General features: G+C 40.1%; 2 protein-coding genes across 2 annotated transcripts in view; one reads left to right on the forward strand and one right to left on the reverse strand.

Annotated features, from left to right (window-relative positions):
- RS1 (retinoschisin 1) overlaps nt 1–524 on the forward strand; it is an 18,532-nt gene extending 18,008 nt beyond the window's left edge. The window contains exon 7 of the mRNA XM_018554838.1: nt 372–524. Coding sequence (XP_018410340.1) covers nt 372–524 — 153 coding nt within the window. The remainder of the gene's footprint in view (nt 1–371) is intronic.
- A 9,393-nt stretch (nt 525–9,917) lies between these two features.
- CDKL5 (cyclin dependent kinase like 5) overlaps nt 9,918–22,854 on the reverse strand; it is a 275,410-nt gene continuing 262,473 nt past the window's right edge. Inside the window, exons 18-20 of the mRNA XM_018554842.1 lie at nt 18,854–18,976; nt 12,368–12,487; nt 9,918–10,364 (exon numbers count right to left, since the gene is read on the reverse strand). Of these exons, the coding sequence (XP_018410344.1) occupies nt 9,981–10,364; nt 12,368–12,487; nt 18,854–18,976 (627 nt within the window). The 3' untranslated portion in view covers nt 9,918–9,980. The remainder of the gene's footprint in view (nt 10,365–12,367; nt 12,488–18,853; nt 18,977–22,854) is intronic.

Here is a 22,854-nt window from a genome sequence, read left to right on the forward strand (position 1 = left end):
GGCTGTGGCAGACTGGCTCTTATCTGGCGTCCCACCCAGCTCACTGACATCCCTGGTTGCCAGGAGCTCGGTGGGATGCAAGCCAAAGCATCCCAGTTCAGCTTCTGGCAACCGGTGATGTTAGTGAGCTGGGCAGGAAGCAGCACTGCACAGAGCGTCACAGGTTGCTAAGAGCTATTAGCAACCTGTGACCTTGTGGCCTCCCCCCTGCTGCCCCCCATCACCACCCGGCTACTCCCCAGTGAAATACTGCCTGAGGCAAGTCAGAGTGCCTCATTATAGGGACAGCTCTGCCCTTCAGTTTCTATCTGTTCAATGTAAGTTTCATCATGTATGCTGTTACATAACATTTCCATCACATTTTTCACCAGGTGTTTTATGGGAACTCAGACCGCTCATCTACTGTACAGAATTTCCTGCGACCTCCAATCACTGCACGCTACGTTAAGATGATCCCACTAGGCTACCATGTTCGCATTGCTATAAGAATGGAGTTATTGGAATGTATGAGCAAATGTGCTTGAATTAAAAGCTAAAACAACTAAGGATGAAGAATTGTTAATATGGAACATTAAAGATTAAAGCAATGGAATCTTCTTTAAGTTTCATTGTGCGTTGCGTGTGTGTTTCATACATTAAATATTCCTAACAATATACCCCAAAACTACTTGTGATAAACCAAATCATTGTAGGCTGTTGATCATGTTTATTAGCTGATTTTTTTTATTTTTTATAAAAAAACAAAAAACTACTTTACAAACATTGAATATAGAGTGCATCCAGGACACTTCTTGTAAAGTATGCCGGGTTTTCTAAAAAGAAATCCCAGGACTACCTGTTTACTTGGAGACTAGACATGTAAATGTCATGTCTTCCTGAATGGATAAATGAATTTCATTAAAGGAGAACTATGGGGTCAGTGTTTTTCCCCATAGTTCTCCTTAGGGTAACGGGAGGACAAACTAGCGTCCTCCCGTTACCCTAAGCTCAGTATACCGCGAGCTACAGCTCGCGGTATACTGAGACGCCGCAAAGAAGTGAACAATCTAGGACAACATAGCTGAACTGGAGCGTGAGCTGAATTGTAGAATTTTTCCAAATCAGCTATGTTGTCCTAGATTGTTCCCTTCTCCTGCCTTCTCCAAACTCTTCCTTTTGTGAATAATCCTGTTTATGTTCATTGTTGTGTACATTTCCTGTAGAAACTGTCTAGTGTCTGTCATGCGTCATGTCTTAAAAGGTTATATTTGGCCTAAAAAACATAATATATTTAAGAAAAATGCATCTAAAATGTTAATATTCTGCAGTACATAGTGTACCCTGAGGGATTTTCTAGCTGTAGTTAAGATAATTAATCAGGCATTGAAACAAGAACTCTTTATTAGGGAAAAACAAAATTGTTCAGGCTTTATTAACCTTTGCACAAATGAGAACAATTGCTTATTAGTTATGAGTGGCAGCTAGTAATTAATTACATTGGTCTGCTTTTCTTTTTTTGGCAATACAAAAAGTTAAAGCTGAACTCCAGGCAGACATAAAAGATGCAAATGAATGCAGCTCTCTATTCATTAATATATAATGAAATGTATTTTGTCTATTTGCAAGCACTGTAAGTACCTGAATTTGTTTTAGTATCAGCATCTTGCAATACTTGTACAGCAGAGGGAGCGGGGGAAAGAGAGAACAGTGATTAGCAGAAATTAGCAGATCAATAGTCCGTTTCTTCTTTCACTGTCCAGTCACAGGCTGGGGGCAGGAAGGACACTACTATGTGTTAGTCAACTGCAGTAGTGAAAAATAAAGTCCTCTGCCCTACCAGACAGGGTTGTACTGTGTGGCAAAGCTGTGTAAATCTTAGGGCTGGTTGGATAGCAATACCAATCCTTTCAATCCTGCAGGTAAAACAGTTTCATCTATGCATTTAAACTTTGGATTTACTTATTTTTCTGGATTTCAGCTGTAAGTATACATTTCATTGGAAATTCATATATTACACATCAAAGAGAAAATAAGGTTACTTTTTATAGTGATTGTAATGCTATGTAAGTATACTCCGGGTTAAAGCCCAACTCTGAGCACAATAATCTTACCAGGTTTACGCCAGTAAACATTCCTTCGCCTTATAAGCAAACCATTACAATGCAGGTTTTCTTCCATTTCTTGAAAACCAGTTTGTTTAGATGTCGGAATTAGTACATGGCTTTTGGGTCGCTCCAGGTTAAAGTGCTGCAGATTTCAGAGACCCCAGCACTGGTGTTTTTCCCATTTTCTCCTGGCCATTCACAAACAAACACTACTAACAGCAGGAAAGTGACACAGTGTGCCCTGCGTATCTCCATTACATTGTTAGGTGGTATGTAGAATGTCCAATGTACAAGGCTGGTTAAAGGAAAACTCCACTTGTGTTACATTTTATAAAATGAAAATATTTTAATCTTGTAACCATGACAACATGGGTGTTCTGTAGCATGTTTGTATATAGACCACCCCAGAAATTTAGTGCTCACTACTTCTCCCAACATTATTACCTTTAATATAATGTTGCTCCCATGATTTTAACAATCTGACCTTCTCAATGGTAAGTAGGAAGTGACAGGAATGTGTGTTATCAATCAGCAGCAGGCCTACAAAAAGAAAACGAATGCAGACACCACATCAAAGAACAGGTAAGCTGCAATATGTTGCACTGAATATCTATAAAAATAGCAAAGCCAGTGGAAATTATTATAACGGATATATAAAACTGTTGCTAAGTCTGAAAAGCAGGAAAGCTTGTTTAGTTATATAGTACAGGGCTCAAAATTTCAAGTCCTGAGCTACTAGCCAGGCCTTAAAAGTTACTAGCCACCAGTTGCCCCACCTAATCCTTACCCTGCCTGGCCTTGACTCCGCCCCTAAACACACCCTCTTAAATAATCTTATGATTATTCTTATCTTATGATAGTTGCCACTTGTAAACGGCAGATTAGGGATTCCTGCTGCAGGAAAACGCAAGTTCCTGACACAGGAATCTCTAATCACACCTGAAATATACTGTAGGTGTGAATGGGACCTAATATACACATACACTAAAAGTGTCCAAACACCTGCCGATTATCGTACGATAATTGCGGGTGATCCCACGATCGTACGATAATCGGCAGATGTATAGGCAGCGTGCGACCGCTTCTACTGTAAGGTCGCACAACTTTCGTCTTCTGAACACGCTGGAAAACCTGCCGAAAATCGTACGATTTTTGGCGGGTTGGTGGCATGGTCGGAAGACGAATGCCGCATGGGCCGGTGTGCGCAAGCGCACACTGCCGCTCAGCACTGCCCCCTCAGCAATGATCGCAAGTACGATCTGCCTGTCCAAGATGGGCAGATCGTACGGGATTTTAATGACCTAAGCGGTCTGCGACCGTGTGCCTGACATGTCAGTTGGCTGCGGGCCACATAGTACCGGCTCGTGGGCCAGAGTTGGCCCGCGGACCGCTACTTGGAGACCCAAATTTCCACTGATAGAGCCCTGATATAGTAAATGCAAAAATCCCCCCCAAAATATAACAGGATAAGGCATCAGAACTAACTGCATTATAAAGTATCTTTTATTAGCAACATGTACCCACAATAAATAACTACCAATGCCAGCATCACTTGACTAAATATAATCCGGGACATAAAGTGCAGTCTGTGTGAAGAGGTCTCAATGCCATTAGACCTGTGGTTCTCAACTGGTGGGTCGTGATCCAAAAGTGGGTCAGAAGCCTGTGATCAGTGGGTGAAGCTCCTCAGTCTCACCCTAGCACAGCACTGTCAGTTTTCACGCCGAGCAGCCATTCAAAATATGCTGCCCGCCGCCAAGTGTCAGCTTGAGGTGAGGTAGGGTGGGCTGGGGGTTTGCCTTGCAGCACTGGGTCCCCGGTTTGAATCCCAGCCAGGTCACTATCTGCAAGGAGTTTGCATGTTCTCCCTCTGCTTGCGTGGGTTTCCTCCGGGTACTCTGGTTTCCTCCCACACTCCAAAGACATGCTGGTAGGTTAATTGGCTCCTCTCTAAGTTGGCCCTCTACGTATGCATGTGAGATAGGGACCTTAGATTGTAAGCTCCTTGACGGTAGGGACTAATGTAAATGTAAGTAAAGCGCTGCATAAATCGTTGGCGCTATAGAAATACCTGTAATAAATAAATGTCCTGTAGAAGTGCATGGACCGGAATGACGTCACATTCTGGCTCCCGCCACCTCTACAGCACGCGCAAGGGAGCTGTGCAAACAATGCACATATGCAAGGAGCTCTGTCACAGCACAGCAGCCCACACTGGACCCCAGGCGGAGGATCCACTCCAGTTCTCATTATGTAAGGGAGATGAGGTAGATCTTAAAAGTATCTCGGAGTACGTGTATGAGAATGTCTGTGGTTGTGTGTGTCTGTCAGTGTTTTTGAGGGCCCGTTTACACTAGTACAGTGTGTTTAAACAGTCTTATACAATTAACGCACTGTACCATGCAATCACACCTACCGTGCCGGAGGTGCATTGCCATTCATTTGAATGGCCCCCCAAAGTTCGATCGGCTGCACTGGAACGCGTGGCACCGCAATGCCGTGCATTCCAGTGCAGTGCAACAAATGTGAACCAGAGTCTATACAGGTTGAGAACCTCTGCTCTACATCAATCCCACCTAACTGCATTATATTACATACTTTGTTTTTGGGTTTAGATACACTTTAAGGATTACATTCTGAGCAGATAAAAAAACATTTCATGCGGTAGTTTTTTTTAATGCGTGTTTTTATACTACTACATACCACCTACATAAGCACCCAAATCTGTCTTTTTCTCAGCCTTCTTCTGATTTAATCCCACATTACAAAAATATATTGATAGTTTAAATGTTATGTTCAGAGTAGGGAAGAAACTGGAAAAAAACTGTAAAATAGTAAAAAAGGACTGGTAAGCTGCAATATATTACATTTTTGGTATTAGGTTTAGATGAGCTTTCAAGATTGTGCACAGCCAAAACTTCTTTTTTAGTCTAGAAAAGATAAGTCCTGTCAGCTTATTTTTTTATACTGTTTGTGTCTCCTTGGGAAGATTTTTCTTTACTTCCTGTCCCAGGGAGGCAACAGAAAATCAGAAGAAATCTCCCCAGAGTTAGAAGAATTCTCTTGTTATACAGTTGTCAGTGGAGTAGACGACCCCACTGGAAGAGTTTCCCTCATCTCCTTTTCTGGTGACAATCTCACAATTTTGGATTTCCACTCACTTATTGTTTTGATGACAATGGCCATAAGGACAAATAGAGTAGTAAATCTTCACAGTGGTGACATAGAGAGCAATGAAAACTTTACTTGAGTGTCTAACCGTTTCCCACTATCTAAAACTAAAAAACAGGTTTTGCGTTTATTTGCACTTTAACTGATGGGACCTTTTTAGGCCAAACATAAACATACATTGTAAAGGATAATGCGCCTCCTACAATATTTCAAAATGATATGAGAAGTCAACTCAAAGTTTTAGAACTTACAGCTTTTATAATGGTTCCAAAAATTCTTATTGGCTTTTAATGCTCTCACAAATGACTCTAAAGGCAGCACTATTCTCTTTATAAAAATGAAATGTGCTATTTTATTCCATTCAACATCACACAAAAAAAATCTGGCAAAACATTCATAACTATTGTAGGAAAACTACAATGTAGGAAAATTTCACCACAAAATGAATGAATTGCAATAAAGTAACACCATGTATATTCATTAATAATAATCAGTTTGAATATAGAGAATTCTTTTTAAAACAAACATTTTATTGGACAGTGTTTCTGAACAATTTTAATTCAATGCAAGGTTTGAACTGTGTGATTGTCTTTATAGTCCTTGTAGCATTTGAGAAGATTTATACAGACTTTCACATCTCATTGTAGACACAGGTAGGTGCTTCAAATTTCATCTCCAATTGAACTTACCAAAAGAAAAAATACATTAAGACAGATTTACCAGATCAGAATATTCACTGTCTACATTAGACTTTTGCATTGCATATATTCACCCTTTTACATTAAAAATGTAAGTAAAAAGTCATCCATATTCCATGAAGGAAGGTCTTAAATATATATATAAAAATATACTTTTAGATTTTATTTTTGATAGTAAAATTGAAGCTGTGGCTATGCGTTAACAATCAGTTTCTCTATCAGGTTATACATTGGCTAGTATTTCGGTCATGGATTCCTCTTCAAGGCCACTGCAAAATATATTTGGCAGGTCCCCTTAAAACATAGCGGATAAAAACAAACATTTGCTCTCTGCTCTTTCATTCAGTGTGTATTGTTTAAATGGGCTTTCCAGTTTAAACAGAAATTGATTACCTTCTTGGGACTCTTTTGTCATTTAACAAGAAAAGGACCCTTCATCCCACAGTCACCAAATAATCCACAGCAGACCCCTGTTAGACTGTTCTCAGTGCTCATTGCTAGACTGTTAGACTGACAGATGACCATTCAGATCCAGTGCTTCACAGTTGAAAGACCAGCATACCAGAAGGTGGTGCTGCAAATGACAATCTGCAGCTTCCGGTACTGGTAGACCAAGAGCTGTAGCAGGAAGGGTACCTCAAGTGTTACAACAACACAGAAGTGTCATTTTTATGTAGGTGACATATATTGGTTTTTTTACAGGAAATCCACTTGAAATAGACCAAGGTCCATACACAATGTCTGTGGTGTTAACGAGAAGTAATTTCTGAAAGTGACTTAACTGCCTTCAGACAGTTGCAGTAAGCCCAGTGTTCTCAACCAGAAACAACCACATTGGCCACAGGTAGAGTGTATGAGAAAACAAAGCAGTACACTAAACATGGTTCTGAAAAAACCTAAACAATTCTTTGCAACCTTACCAGGCTATTAAACACATCATAAATAACAATATATATATATAACCAACAGTATCATTGCTTGTTGTTTCAGATATACAGTGTTACATTCTATAGAGCATTATAACATGTATATAGACAGAAACAAATGAAAAAAATAAAAATGTGCCCGTTTATTCTGGTAACGTAAAACTATATATTTTATGTCTCTAAAAGATTTAACCCCTGACCGCTATAGAAAAATAAGTCCCTTATTCATATGATGAAGGTTATTGTTGTAAAGACAGTTAAGATATTAAACTCTGTAAATGCTTTATATCTGTCTTCTAATCAGAATGATAACTAATAGATGAGATCAGATACATACAGTAGTACGTATGTGTTTACAGACAGAATGATAGATTGTATGAAGAACATTTTTTTTTTTAATAAAGACAATCTGATTAAAAAAGATAACTAGAGAGGACTGATAGATTAAATGATAGACAGGCAGATGGACAAACTAGATCAGTAGATAGATAGATAGATAGATAGATAGATAGATAGATAGATAGATAGATAGATAGATAGATAGATAGATAGATAGATAGATAGTTGGATAGAGTAGAAAGACAGAAAAATGAATAGATGGATAGATAGATAATGGATTGAGAGATGAAAAGACAGCAAGTATGTACACTGATAGGTAAAAAGACAGAGAGAGAGAGAGAGAGAGAGAAATAAAAAGTGAGAGAGCTCTAAATGAAAAGAATAAATAGCTACACAGTAGATAGCTAGCTAGCTAGCTAGCTAGCTAGATAGATAGATAGATAGATAGATAGATAGATAGATAGATAGTTGGATAGATTAGAAAGACAGAAAAATGAATAGATGGATAGATAGATAGATAGATAGATAGATAGATAGATAGATAGATAGATCGATAGATAGATAGATAGATAGAATCAAAGGCAGAAGCAAAGCATCTACAAAATATATTGAGATAAGAAAACAAATATCTAGATTTGTTTCACTGTTCATAGTGTTATGCATTTGTTTTTACATTACACAAAATATAATTTGCGTGAAAATGCAACCTAAATAATGAGCATGTGATTCATATTCTTTGGTCTATGTCCTACTGTATGAGTGGAAGAATGAATATTTGTTGAGTTATGTCCACTGATCACTGCCTTTCCAGCTGGGAGGAAAGCATATTAAATAACACGGTCATTTTACCTTTCGGCAGCTCTTTGCACTGTCCCAGCAGCCACTCAAAGCAGCAGCAGTTATGTTTTACTTTCCTAAGTTTATCAAAATAGAACAATTGAATCTGCTCTTGTAGTTACACAAGATCCATGCTGCTGCAGGTACACTGACATCCTTTGTCTTACTCCCTTTTATTAGACATACATTAATACTGCACAAATGTATAAAAATATGGCAGAGTTGTCATCGTAACAATACCTTCTTATATATATATATATGCTTATAGATATAAAAATGACAGTTCATTTAACATATAAACAAACTACACACACAAATGTCTGAGTGTGCAGATAATATATATAATTATAGATTTTTTTAATATATATAATACTTTTAATGCAATATATAAATGTTATACTGTAAGTTTTCGTATAAACTACTTTCGCTATTGTACGGCTTCACAATGTTTTAAACAGCTCAAAATAACTTGACATTGTAACAATGATATGAATCTATGATAAGAATTAATCATAAATAAATTTTACAAAAAATATCAAATATGGAAGTGTTATTTCCTTAGAAATTTCCTTTATCTGGATAAATGTACTTTTTTTTAGCATTTAAGCCTAAAATAGCATTGTATGTTCTGAATAAGGCTACGCGTTTTTGTCTTATAAATACATGGGTCTTAAACAAGATAAAATGGTTTGGAGTTCTCTTCGTTTCGTGGAATTGGGGAAGTTCCTCAGATACACTGACATTATCTTCTTAATTTATTGCACATTCTAATGTCACGAGGAAACTGGCAGCAGAGGACCAGACAATCAACAAAAGTATTTGTGGGTGTATTTGCGGCACAGTGTAACCTCACACAAGCGTATTGCACATCAGTATATCTATAAGTACTTTCTTAAACATACCTCCCGCATGCCAATATTTTTTTTGGGGGGAGGGGAGACATGACTTTCTAACCATAAAATGGAGAGGTTCAGGAAAATGGATCAAATATGACATTTGAGAGGAGGTGAGAACAAGGCGCTTGACCCAGTTTTCTAGGTGGTTGGTGGAGTGTCTATGTTTAGGCCCACTTGCCTGGGTTTGGCAGCTACCCACAAAAAACGGGGTTCTCCCTGAGTCCAGGAGTCACCCAGTTAGTATGTAATCAAGCACTAGGGAACGCCAAAACCATGCTGGATCCTGGGTTTGTGTATCAAAGTCAAGAAAATGGGTAATCAGTGTGTGTTATCAATAGATAGCTTTGTAGTCAGCAGCATACACAAGCACAGGTCCCTGAGTTAGAGTCCTTTTAAGTATGTTAAAAGAATTTCTGATGAAGGGGGATTGCTGAGCCCTCGAAACACATTGGATATCTCTTGTCATCTTCCTGATAATTGTGGAATCAATACGTACTGTTCTGGACTCTTAGAGCGTGGTTTTGGCACTCCCTAGTGCTTAACTATAAACAAATATGAAATTTGGGCAGGGTTTAATGACTCAGGGGTCAAGCTTGGGTGGATCAGGATTGGAACATAAACAGTCAGCCCTCCTAAAACTGCTATTCCAGTTAAGGGTAAGCAGTGGTGGTGTACTGCAGACTATATATTATTTTTATTATTATTGGGCAACCCTGGAATGATCCCTGGCTTTACCTGTCCTGCCATATAAAATAAAAAAGAAAGCCAAAGGGAGCATGAGATCCCTTTATAATGGCCATAGCAGGTAAACTATACTGCAGAGACCTTGCTGCACTCAGAGATTTGAGAAAGTGGTGGGTTATCAACCATCTGTCTCCTCAAAAATAAATGTTAAAGTTTTGTTACATTTTCTTTCTTTTAAGATGCTGGGAGGTATGCTTAAATATCCATTACAAGCTCTTTCACCATATTGCCATTCACCCAGTACTCATTTTTATGTATACACTGACTGTTTTGTGAAGATATCAACTAAAGAGCAGTCTCTTTAAGGTCATTCAAATTTGGCAATCGGGTTCTTTTTGTCCGGTTAAAAGGTAGCCCGTTCTGTCCAGGTTTTGAAGCCAGCTTTTCGGGAAAAGAAGCTCCTTCACTTGTCCCTCTGTTTACTGGGGAAACATGCCAATGTGGTTCCGGCTGTCCAGGTAGCTGCAGGCCTTGGCGACTCTTTGACTGCGCCTCCTGTCGATGGGCAGAGCTGGAAGGCTGACCCATTGGGTGTATTCTGGCCTCTGAGAAGTTGGGTGTTTTAGGGGGTTGGTTTGGTAGAGGTTGGAAATGTGCATTTGGGGGAACTGAATGGTTTGATGATGATGATGGGTGCAAGAGTTTCCAAAGTGACTTCAGAGGCTGACTCTGCAAAGTAACAGGTTTGTAAGTGAAGAGGATATCTTAGCAGCACCTAAGCAGCCAATAACATGGCAGACAGTAACTAATCACATTTGAGAAAGTTTAAAAGCGCATGCTCCTTTACCTGTTATCCCCTACAGGATTACAAGTACAAGAGTAAAATGAGGTCTGGCCAAAAACACTGTTTAGTTTTTTGACAACATTGTCAACATTCAAAATTGTTGTCCAAATAGTGACTGCATCCAATCATATAACAACCAATAAAAACAAAGTTAGATAAACTAAATGTAAAAATACCTCAACCCCAAAAACTTTTTCAAATTCCCCTGCCCCCATGTGCATGCACATGCTAACACAAACATGTGTCAGGTGCGCCACACATGTTAAGTAACACTGTACAGAAGAGCAATAATTCTAGGGCCATTATTTAGAGTTAACTCTAAACCAATGGCCTGTAAAAGCTTTTAAAGCGTCACCTATAGACAATTTTAGGTACCTAGTTTTCTGTCATTTCACATTTTGAAGCTTAACATGTTGGGTATCTATTTACTTGGCGCAACCTCCTCTTTTATGCGTTACCAAAAATGTAGTAATATATTGTGTTTATGTGTGCTAAAATTAACTTAAAGAAGAACTCTTTTTCCTAGCCCTTTGTGGCAGCAGGCAGAGGAAAATGTCTGAGTCTAGCCAGAGAGACGCCCAATCGCTTGCAGTAGCTGCGGGTGTGCACCTCCGTCACCGCCTCCTCCCCCGGTCCCGAGATCTGCTGTGCCCGGTGAGGCTGGGACAGGCACGGCGATGCTGTCAGTGGAGATCAGTACACAATCTCCCTTTGATCTCTTCTCGGTCCCCGATTGCAGGAAGTGATGTATATTACATCACTTTCTGCATTCAGTGTCACTCTCCAGGTTGCGGATGCTGGTGAGAAGCTGATGAAGAAGATCTCTGCTTCATCAGCTTTTCTGGGGGTCCCTAGGTGACATTATGGGTCTTAGAGACCCCTTAAGTCACTAAATAAGTAGGACCTGTTATGTGAATTGGCTATCACATAGGGGATTTCTTAGTGATAGCAAGTCAAGTGTAAAAAAAAAGTTTACAAAAATGAAAGAATAACAAAAATAAAGAAGCTAAAAAAATAGTCACAAATAAAAAAAAATGTAAAATAACACAAACATTTTTTTAAGTCCCCCGCACCCCCCACTCACACACGCAAACATGCGAAAAATGACGATTCTGCTTATTGTGCCGCACATGTTACATATCGCCGTGAACATCGGAATGAGAGCAATAATTTTAGGGCCATTAATTACTGATAACATTAAACTGATGAGCGGTAAAAGCTTTTAAATCGTCGCCTATGGCCAATTTTGAGTGTGGTTGTTTCTTGCAATTTTACCCAACGTGACCCCGTCTTTTATATTTTACCAAAAAATTGGGGTGATAATAAATGTTTCATAACATTTCATAGGGAAACAGGTTTTTTTTTAAACAAAATTTAGGGTACTTTTTTTTGTTATATAGTAAAAAATAAAACCCACAGTAGTGATTAAATACCACCAAAAGAAAGCTCTATCAGTCCCCACAAAATGGTATAACATTTGTTTCAGTACAGCGTTGCATGACGGAATAAACGTCAGTTAAAGTACTGCAGCGCTGAATACTGAAAAATGGCCTGGCCAGGAAGGGGGTTTAACACTCTGGTCTTCAACTGGTTAATTTTTACAGAAAATCTGGGTTTGATAAACAGTTACACTACTATCCTGCGACATAAAAAAATTGCAACTGCCAGCATTTTATTCTACAGGGTCTCTGCTTTCAAATATATAATTCTAGGGAAGGGGGGAGGGGTACGTAATCTTCAGGCCTAAAATGTGTATTTTAACACGCGCAAAAAAAACTCTGCAAAATGGTTCTGGCTACTAAAGGGTTAACATATATTATTGCATTTATTGTTTTTTTTTTTATTATTATTTCAATAGCATTTAACTGAAGGGCTTAAAAATACTTACATGTGAGTGAATTTCTGCCATCTTGTCTGGACGCCATTCCTTGTGCCGGCTGCTTTTGTGACTGGAGGATAGAACACCCTTCTGTATAGGCAGATGTTCCTGACCTTCTGTATTAGGCATCTAACACAATAATAAACCAAATTATAATGCACCAAAATATATTTCAAAAGCACCAGTGTCATTTGTAAACCTTCCTACTGTAAATATATGAGGAGGTCATTCAGTCTCAAAGGGCTACAGTATGTTTAGTCACCGGCAGTTAAACTTTACTGATGATGACACTAGTGCCCCTAGATGGCACTAAGGAGTATGGGAAATTCCTAGACTTATCAGCGAACTTCTATAAATGAAACCCCTACCTGTAATAAAATTTGAAGTGGTTACTTTTTTGTGATATCAACAACTGCTATTTTTTCAGGCAGTTATTGTGTCATAAGTTAAGTTAAAAATACAGTATGGTGTATACTTTTTACATTAAACACTTTCATTTTATAATGCAGGACAACTGACTTTCTTGCAATGCTGAGTATAACCTTAGCTATCTCTTTTAGATATGTTTCCTAATTGTCTGTATTTCTAGTAAGGCACACTTTTATTTGTTGGCAGTGTTCTACGGAAAGAAAACAAATATCCGCGGGCACAGACAAACTGGGAAAATAAATTACAACCTTGACAGTGAGACCATCTGAAATGCAAAAGTCCAACTGTGGATACAATTTTGTTTTAGTTTCAGAGAAGGAAAGGATTAGAACCTCGGTCAGGTTAAAGCCATCTATGTCCCAGATTTCCCATCATTTCCTGTCCAAGTGCACCTGTTACTAGGTCAGGAATTAAAAGGGGATCTCACCAATGAAAATACAGACAGCAATCGTAGCTGAGAGAAGTCCTACCCTTCTCCAATCTACTAAAAAATATTATTCCTGTATTTATCTCAGTTGGAGAGATTTCACTTCACTATTGTCCTAGATGACACCTGCCCCTGAAATGTGATATCGGGGGACTCAACTAGCAGGCATATGAAAGGCCTGAAAGTAAGACAGCTGTCACAGGAAGAAGAGACATCTTCCAATGGGAAAATCTGTTTTGGTGACAACTGTCAAAGGTGAGATTTCACCTTATTTAGTGGAGCTTTTGCATTACTTCCTGTCACGTTTCTGGTAAAAGAACTGTAAAAAAAAACTCCCCTATGGGGACACAGACAGCAATAAAACTTGACAGAGGTTCAGACCCTATCACACACTGCCCAAAGTAAAAAGAAACATTTTTAAGTTAAGTTCTACCTGCCATTGAATCCTTGATATGTATTTTACTACTTTGTATTGCTTATTGAAAAATATGCCTACAATGTGTGTGAATATTTCTAGGAAGCCAACAAATGACACTGCTGCATAGGAAAGACAAATGCATAACAATACAAAGTCAGATAAAGTCACAAGATTGGTTCCATTCTTCCAAGAAGAATTTACACAACAGATTCCCTTAAACAAAAATAAACAGTGTTTGCCATGCAGATCGCTCCACTTGCCATTTACATGCGGTTAGTTCCCAGCAGAAAAGAAAGCGATAAGATAGAAAGATATATCTTTTTGGGGGAATAATCAGCTTGAGCATGATGAAAATTACTTTGAAACTTGAATTTGGTTTGGAAGTGCATGAGGTATAACGGAAAATGAATGTCTAATGTTGGAAAATGTCTAAACGCAACCAAGGTTTACAGTCCAACTCTCCCTTTCTGGCAAGATCAACAGTTTAAAGAAAAAAACTGTGCCAGTCTATGGACATTCAAATATTCACATCTTCTTAATGTGACCCCGCATCTTGCTATAGATATCATTTTCTACCAAGCCTTACCTGTTAAGTCTTCACTGAAGCCTACACTTCTGAGAGTGTTGATCCCCATTGTGCCCTGTAGCTCTCAATGGTTCCTCCTGCTGATCTTTACCCATTTCAGGAAACAGTAGTGATGTGGAGCTCAGCAAGAGCAGTGCCAGCTGCTGGGGACATTGGAGATTGACACTGCTGAAGTGTGGGTTTCAATTCGGACTTCATCAGAAGATTCTTCAGCATCAAAGGGTTTGGTAGCTGCAGGAAACGTGAGTATGTCCTGTCTTCATTTACAAGAATGGCTTGGTAGAAAGATATTTGTATTGTGACAGGCTCACTCAACAAGCAGTAAATAAGTAATAAAACAAACCTTCAATACTCTCTGTAATTCCAGGCACTGTTGAACAATCATCAATGCTTACAACAGAAGCCTTAATGTTCTTAAATTTGGGTCCCAGCAGTCTGCTTTCTTCCCCTTTTCCTGTGCACCTGCTCTGTGTTATTGGGCTGCCAACTCATTGCTGGCAGCGTGAGCAAAATGAACAGATTTGCTGATGTTTCTACTGTCTACTGTAGTCCGTTGTACCTGCAGCTATAGAGGTCAGTGAGGGTTTGGTTTAAAGCGTATTTAGTGCTTTTTAAGAATATCTAATTATTTGAATGTCCATAGCCTAGTCAAAGTTATATTTTAAGCTAGTGTTAGTCAACTTTGTAAGCAAAACTATTGATTGTATTCCCTTATGCCTACACAGACTTTTGAAGAAATCTGTGTTTCCAGTATAATATATTTAGATTTTATCTGTTGCCATAGAAGAACCATAGTCTCTTGGAATGTTTGCACATTCCAAAGAGTACTGCAGAAAAGTGTGTCTACAGTTCAGCCAGGGCAAAGAAGAAAATATACATTGGAGTAGGGATGCACTGGTATCGGTGCTGAGTATTTGGGCGAGTACTCATACTCGACCAAATGCTCCGATGCCTAGGCCGAGTTATTACACGCTGCCCGGGTTCCTGATTGGCCGGGAAGCGTATCATTACACGCCCCCCAGCTTTCTGATTGGCCAGAAAGCTGGCTTCATGTTCCCTCGTCACCTGATGAGGGAGCATGGAGCCGGCTTCCCGGCCAATCAGGAACCGTGCGCCGTGTAATGACGCGTTGCCCGGCTTCCTGATTGGGCAGCTTCTCGACCAATCAGGAAACGAGCAATGCGTCATTACACGGCTCCATGCTCCCTCGTCACCTGGTGATGAGGGACCATGGAGACGGCTTTCCTGCTAATCAGGAAGCCAGGTGGCGAGTCATTACACCCCGCCTGGCTTCCTTAATAGGACTTCCGGTATCAGTATCAGCGAGAACCGAACAAAAATATCGGTACTGTTGGGTCAAATGTAGGTGCATCCCTACATTTGACCCAACTGACAATTCAGAATCCTGCAAAAACATAATGAATACCACTTTACAAGTTCATTATCCAACTTGGCCTGCAGATTTGTAAGAAAGGAAGAGTTCTTTGCCAATCTTGTCATTCCAGGTGAATAATTAATTTGGCTGAAATATGTTTTAAACACTAGGACCTTGCACCAGTTTGTTATATATGAATAACTCAGTCATATCCATATTGTGTTTGTCAAATATTAATTACTGTACTCATTTATATATGTTATGCACATTATATTTTGAATACTAGTGTGTGAGTTTAAGCATGCATTTGATTTACAATGAACATGCGAAACAACTATACATGCTGCAATACAAAATGAAATAGTAAAACAGAAAAGAAGTGCCTGTATTTAAAGTAACACTGCTGCTTGGTTAAAAGATGTAACAAAGTAAGATCTGCAAAAGAAGAGATTTTATACTTTCTCGTCCAACCACCCCACCGGCCTTCGCTTGCAGAGCAATGATCTTCACTTTGTTGCAGAGCAACGTCCTCTTGACATCCCACTTGTGACTGTGTCACATGCCTGGTTTCCCCCTTTCCCACAATCTGTTCTTCCTTTTACCAGTCCCTAAATCACTATAGTTTACAGTAGTGCCATAGGGGTCAGGGGAAGAAACCAGGTTTTATGGCAGGGGACACATGCACCCGACACTCCTAGAAGTGTCCAAAGTGAAGATTTTTCAGCTGTTGAACAGAGTAAAGATTGCAGGTATGAATAAGGTAAGGTAAGTATAAATCCTCTTCTTTTGCAAGTCCTGTTTTGTTCCATCCCTTTTAAAAAAGTTACAGGGTTGCTTTAACAAAGTGCACTTGACTAGGTTTTGAGTGTAGTAACTCGTGGCAACAAATCAGCTTTCATTGTATTGTAGTCATAACAGGAAAATGATGGCATTTGATTGTCTTGGGTAAAGTCACTGTCGTTTGAACTACCTTAATACATAAGGCCACAGATCTAGATCCAATGTATCATGGTAGCTCAAAAATTAAACACAAGCAAAAACTGGCAGATAATTTTTTAACTGATTATTAAATGACTCAAAAAGATCCCAACGTTTCCAAACTATTTTAAAAGAGGGAGCACAATGGAGTTGATTTACTAAGATGTGGAGTTTTTACACATTAAGCTTAGTTATTAAAGCTCAGTTTGAATATGTAACCATGAATATTTAAAATGATCCCAGTAGAAGATTTGCACCACTGTGTAATAAAAAAGATGTCACATGGTGGTGGTGTTTCAAATTCTAATACAGCCTTTGCTGAGAAAAGTATAAAAAGGTGATATCTAATTTCTCAGCTAAGGCTTATGCTGCTCAGGGTAATTTGTGAAGTTGTCTGCTGAATTAAAAATACTCATAAGATTTCTCTTTAAGCTTTTAGTGACAAGGGACAGGAAAAATAACATTGAGGTATTTAAAAAGTTTAAATGTGTGCTTCCTGCGGCCAATAAATAAAAGTGGCACACACCAAATTCATTAATTTGTCACATGGTGGTTGAGTTCCAAAATCTAGTACATCGGCGTGTGTGAAAGTGTTGATGCAAATCTAAGAATCTTCAACTGGGATCATTCTAAAGTTTCTCCTTCTTCTCTCCTTCCTGCATTGCTGCAGTTCGCTGGCCACCTATACACATCCCCCTCTCCTCTGCTCGCTGCAGTGCTGATCATCGCTGCCGCCCTTCCTCACAACTCTGGTAATGGTGTATATTTTAGAACCGTTTTTTAATTAGAACTTTGGTACAACTCCATTATTATTTTGGTGCACAGGATCAGGCATGCATAGAAACTGTCACACAGGACTTTTAATGTGATTTGGTGCAGCTGATGCAACACCACATAACTTAGAAAGGGGAAACTGCACTACACAGAACAAGAAAGGGAAAGGATACCAATATTTACACCACAAAACTGACACATTTCCTTTTATCAATTTCCCCCACTGTTTCTAATTTGCAACTGTTCTCTTTCTTGCTACAGCTGTTTTTTTGGCACAAGGTACAAATGTGGCTTACCAGCAGCAACAACCAGTGTGTCAGCAATCTGACATCATAAATGATGTCGTACAAGACCAACTCCTACTGAACAGATCTCTAAATAATCTACTTGTAAAAGCAGAGGAGCAGAGATACTGTGACTTGCTTTTAATGAGCTGAGAAACATCACTTTTGGAAAAGTTAATTGGTGCCTGGAAAACGCTATCAGCATTTGCAAAAGTTAAAAAAAAACTAAAACTTTTCTAAGCAGCCTCCAGCTTAAAACAGAGACTTGATCGATGTCAGCTATATCAGACAATCAAGATATCTACTTGGCAGCAGGCAACCTAGCCCATCCATCTCAGTGGGGTATTGTTCTTGTTAGGTAAATGTATAAGGGCTGTCTGCTGAATCCCCACCGAGGTAGATGGCACTCCACTAATCCCATTCATCCCGGCTATCACCCAGGGCTAATTTTTTTAGGCTATTGTTCTCGTAAGCGGAATATATTGCTAGAGCATCGTGTTTTGAGTATTGTGGCTGCCGATTTAACTACTAGCATTTTCACTAAGCAATATATTAAATTATGTAGCGGGGTGCAGGTGAGAATTTAAGCAAGGAGATCTTGTGGGTGATACAGCTGAATTTTCCATATTGGATAACATTTAATGGCATCCAATGAATAATAATCTATCACCGGTGAATTTAGTACAAGCTGAATATTGAATATTTATTATGGCAACAAGCAATTTTCCAAGAATAGTAATCCTTGCAATTGACTCAGCAATTACTATGAATGTTATACACTGATAAAAAATGAATTCTTAGGTTTGCCATGGGTTACTGCACTCTTCCATTCTTCATTGCTCTTTATACAGTTTTATTAGCTAGCCCAAACAGAACACTGAGATGCATGATCAATGCACGAGTACAACATTTTGTTTTGCAGCATGTAACAGCCATATGGGTGTGAATGTGAGGATGCAAAATCTCTCTTAAGTGTATGGTGGCAGTGATGCAATACTGGGCTGCCAAATGCAGCTAAGCAAAAAAGAAGATGACAAGGATTGGAGCTTTTTATTCATTAGTGCTCATTGCTCCATCTGGCATTGCAAAGGTTCTGTGAAACAGTGGCAAGAATGGGTTATTGGGAACAGAACGAAAAAGTCTCCTGACAGCCCATATCCATGCTGTTTCATGTGATGGGAGGTATAAATGTTTTATTGCCAGCTTATTTAAATAAAAAAATACCATTGGCAGATTGACTACAGGCATCTTTTTCAAAGAAGAACTACGCTTTAAATTGTTCTTTGAACTAAAAAGTGGGAAGAGGCTTTTCTTGATGCTCGGTTTTTCAGACTCTGTGGATTCTGTCTGCAATATAAGATACAAATAAACTAATGGCATAGATAAAGTATTTGTATTGAAGCTTTGTAATAATCAGGAAATTATGACTTCAATTGCATTGCTATACATTATGAAATAAAAACACATCCTATCACAGTGAATATGTAAGCAGTAAGATAATTTAGTCCAGTATCACACTAGTGGTATGGAAGAATGAATATCAGTGGCTTCTTGGGGTAACACATTGCTTTTCCTTTAGACACACTGATATAGGAGGCTTGCTCAGGTCATATACAAAGTACATCTGCTACCTGTGAAAGAGTAAGCATCCTTTGTTACAGAAGTACCTGAAAAGCGGGAATTATGGAGAATATACGCCAATAATTTGACAGCAGACCCCACACTCTTATTTCTTGGTGATCAAAGGTGCCATTCAATATTTAATATATGTGGCCATTAGATTTACCTGTTATCATTGAATAAACTCACTCAAACAGGTTATAGTATTTATCTGCAATATATATCACTACCCAATACTGAAATGATTACTGTTTCAAAAGCGTAAAATTTTATTGGGCTAGGCTGGTAGCTTTCTGCTCAAACCACATTAGAAATGGGGCCAATTTAGTCCGAAGGCTATAAACCAGTGGTTCTCAACATGTGGGTCGTGATTTAAAAGTGGGTTGCAACCCGCCTGTGCTAGGTGAGAGCCTCCTCTTAGCGCAGCAGTGTCAGTCAGTGGGATGACAGCAGCGGCAGTGAATATAAAAGTGCCGCTCTACACACTCCCTGGCCGCTGCAGCGACATCTAGTGGCCAGGGAGTGCCTTTCCTATTCACAGCCGCTCATGTCCTCCTGCCTCCCATACATTGCAGGCTCTGCAGAAGGCAGGCGTTTTAGCAGTGCTGGGGCTGAGAAGGCTGCATGGAGACAGAGCAGGCAAGCAGGGGCTGGGGAGGGCTTGTATTCTTGTGAGTGTGCTTCTATTTTTAGTCCTGAGTCCAGTGCGTTACTAAGCCCTAAGTCCAGCGCGCTACTAAGCCCATAGTCCAGCGCATTACTAAGCCCAGAGTCCAGCGCATTACTAAGCCCAGAGTCCAGCGCATTGCTAAGCCCAGAGTCCAGTGCGTTACTAAGCCCAGAGTCCAGCGCGCTACTAAGCCCAGAGTCCAGCGCGTTACTAAGCCCAGAGTCCAGCGCGTTACTAAGCCCAGAGTCCACCACGTTACCAAGCCCAGAGTCCACCACGTTACCAAGCCCAGAGTCCAGTGTGTTACTAAGCCCAAAGTCCAGCACATTACTAAGCCATGAGTCCAGCGTGTTACTAAGCCCAGAGTCCAGCACATTACTAAGCCCAGAGTCCAGCGCGCTACTAAGCCCAGTGTCCAGCCCGCTACTAAGCCCAGTGTCCAGCGCGCTACTAAGCCCAGAGTCCACCACGTTACTAAGCCCAGAGTCCAGCGTGTTACTAAGCCCAGAGTCCAGCGCGTTACTAAGCCCAGAGTCCAGCGCGTTACTAAGCCCAGAGTCCAGCGCGTTACTAAGCCCTAAGTTCAGTGCGTTACTAAGTCCAGTGTGTCAGTAAGTCCTGAGTCCAGTGTGTTACTAAGTCCTGAGTCCAGTGCGTTAATAAGTCCAGAGTCCAGTGCATTACTAAGCCCAGAGTCCAGTGCGTTACTAAGCCCAGAGTCCAGCGCGTTACTAAGCCCAGAGTCCAGTGCGTTACTAAGTCCTGTGTCCAGCGCGTTACTAAATCCAGAGTCCAGCGCATTACTAAGCCCAGAGTCCAGCGCTTTACTAAGCCCAGAGTCCAGTGCATTACTAAGCCATGAGTCCAGCGCGCTACTAAGCCCAGAGTCCAGCGTGTTACTAAGCCCAGAGTCCACCACGTTACTAAGCCCAGAGTCCAGCGCGTTACTAAGCCCAGAGTCCAGCGCATTACTAAGCCCAGAGTCCAGCGCATTACTAAGCCCAGAGTCCAGTGCATTACTAAGTCCTGAGTCCAGTGCATTACTAAGTCCTGAGTCCAGTGCGTTACTAAGCCCAGAGTCCAGTGCTAGAAAGGTTGAGAACCACTGCTATAAACCTATTATTATGTAATTAGGCTGTAATTAGCTCCCGAACTTGCCCAAGTGGCTCAGTCGAGCCGAAGGCATATGCTTCGGCTCGGCTGAGTCGCGCTGAAAGCAGAAGCTGGCCAAGCGGCCGGCCGACAGCCTGCTTCTGACAGCTGGGCGGAGCCAGCCGTGATCTTACTTTTTAAAATGTTAAAAAAAATTTTGACGGCAGCAGAACCGCCGGCCAATAGAAAACTGTTGGGCGGACCTAGCTGTCACTGCTAGCTCCGCACAATCGTTTTCTATTTTTCTACTTTTTTAACTATTTTTCTGTTCTGCTCGGTCCAACAGAAGGAGCGAGCAGAACAGCCGAGCCGAATGCCGCTCAGCTATCTATAAGAATAGACCGAACAGCAGCGAGTAGCCTGCCGGAGGTTCGGCTTCGCAGATCCAGATGTTGGATCGGCTGAGTCGAACTCCTTCTGCACTTCGGGTCGACCCGAAGCCACCCGATGTATGAAATCAGCCGTACCAGCCTGAAGTGAATAGCCGAACAGCGTTCGGCTCACTTCACTTCAGGTCGGTCTTTCACTTGGCTGCCTACGGCAGCTTAGTGAATAGACCCCTAAGTTTTATTCGTACCTAGAATGGGTAACCCCGTTATCATTTTATAAACTGTATATTTTTCAGTTAACATCACAGTTCCGGCTGCCAGCTCTGGCCAAAGAACTAGTCCCTGCTCCAAGTTTCATAGTAAACAAACACGACCACCACCAAGCTCAGTAATCATTTTATCGAAACATTTTGGGTTACACAACCCACTTGATTCCATGGCTCTGATATGTTTCACGCTATATAGGGCTTAGTCATAGAGCTACCTGGAAGGAAGAAGGGGCTGAGATATTTGAACACCAGTCATTATGGGTCACAGCTCCATCTGATTGTTAAAGGGGAACTTCACCCTTATCTTAAAATTGATAACAAAGACACCTTTAGAACTGTTCAGTGATGGCAATCTACAAACAGATACTTATAATATTTGCAGGATTTGTATTCTTCTTTACCTCCCCATTCTTCTCAATGTGGCCATTTTTACTAAGAGCTGATGAATCCATCTCCCTTTGCTTCCTGGATCATGTGACCGTAACATGTGACAGTGCACATCATATGAGGGGCAAAAATAAGCCTTTTCCCTGGGATCTCATGCAGTTTACAGATGAGATTTCCTAGGAAAGGCACTGATGATGTTGCTTTCCCAGGAGGAATCTGTGAGTCCAGGGCTACATCACCAGTGCCTCACTCAACCAGGAAGTAAAAAAACAGTAATTGTTAGTAAAAGCAAAAATTTTTTGTTTAACCAATGTATGTAATTCATAATTTCATATTAGCATACAGAGCTGCATGCTGATGTGATTTAAAGGGGGTAAAGGTCTGCTTTAAAGGTACAAAAGCTGATACTTTCAAGATACATCAGCTTGTGATTCCCTTAACATAATGTTGCACATATTCTCCAATAAACTTACAAGATTTTTACGATCATATCCAATAATGCAATACACCCATATTAAAATATACAAAATATATATCTATGATTGAGCCCTATACAGGGTGAAACGTGTCAGAGCCATGGACCTAGGTGGAAAGTGTTATCCGAATATGTTCCCATAAAAGGAATACTGAGCTGAGTGGTCAAGATAGATATCTGCAAGATAGAAGTGCTACCCAATATACCACAATATCTGCCATTAATTCCAACCCTTAAAGGTGTTTTATAGGAAATACATTACAATAAGTTTAAATGTCCTCCAAATGTGTAGGTTTATAACATCTTAACATCTAGGCAGTGAA

This window comes from Nanorana parkeri, unplaced genomic scaffold (genome assembly GCF_000935625.1).
Source record: "Nanorana parkeri isolate BGI_ZX_2015 unplaced genomic scaffold, ASM93562v1 scaffold175, whole genome shotgun sequence".
NCBI classification, from domain to species: domain Eukaryota; kingdom Metazoa; phylum Chordata; class Amphibia; order Anura; family Dicroglossidae; genus Nanorana; species Nanorana parkeri.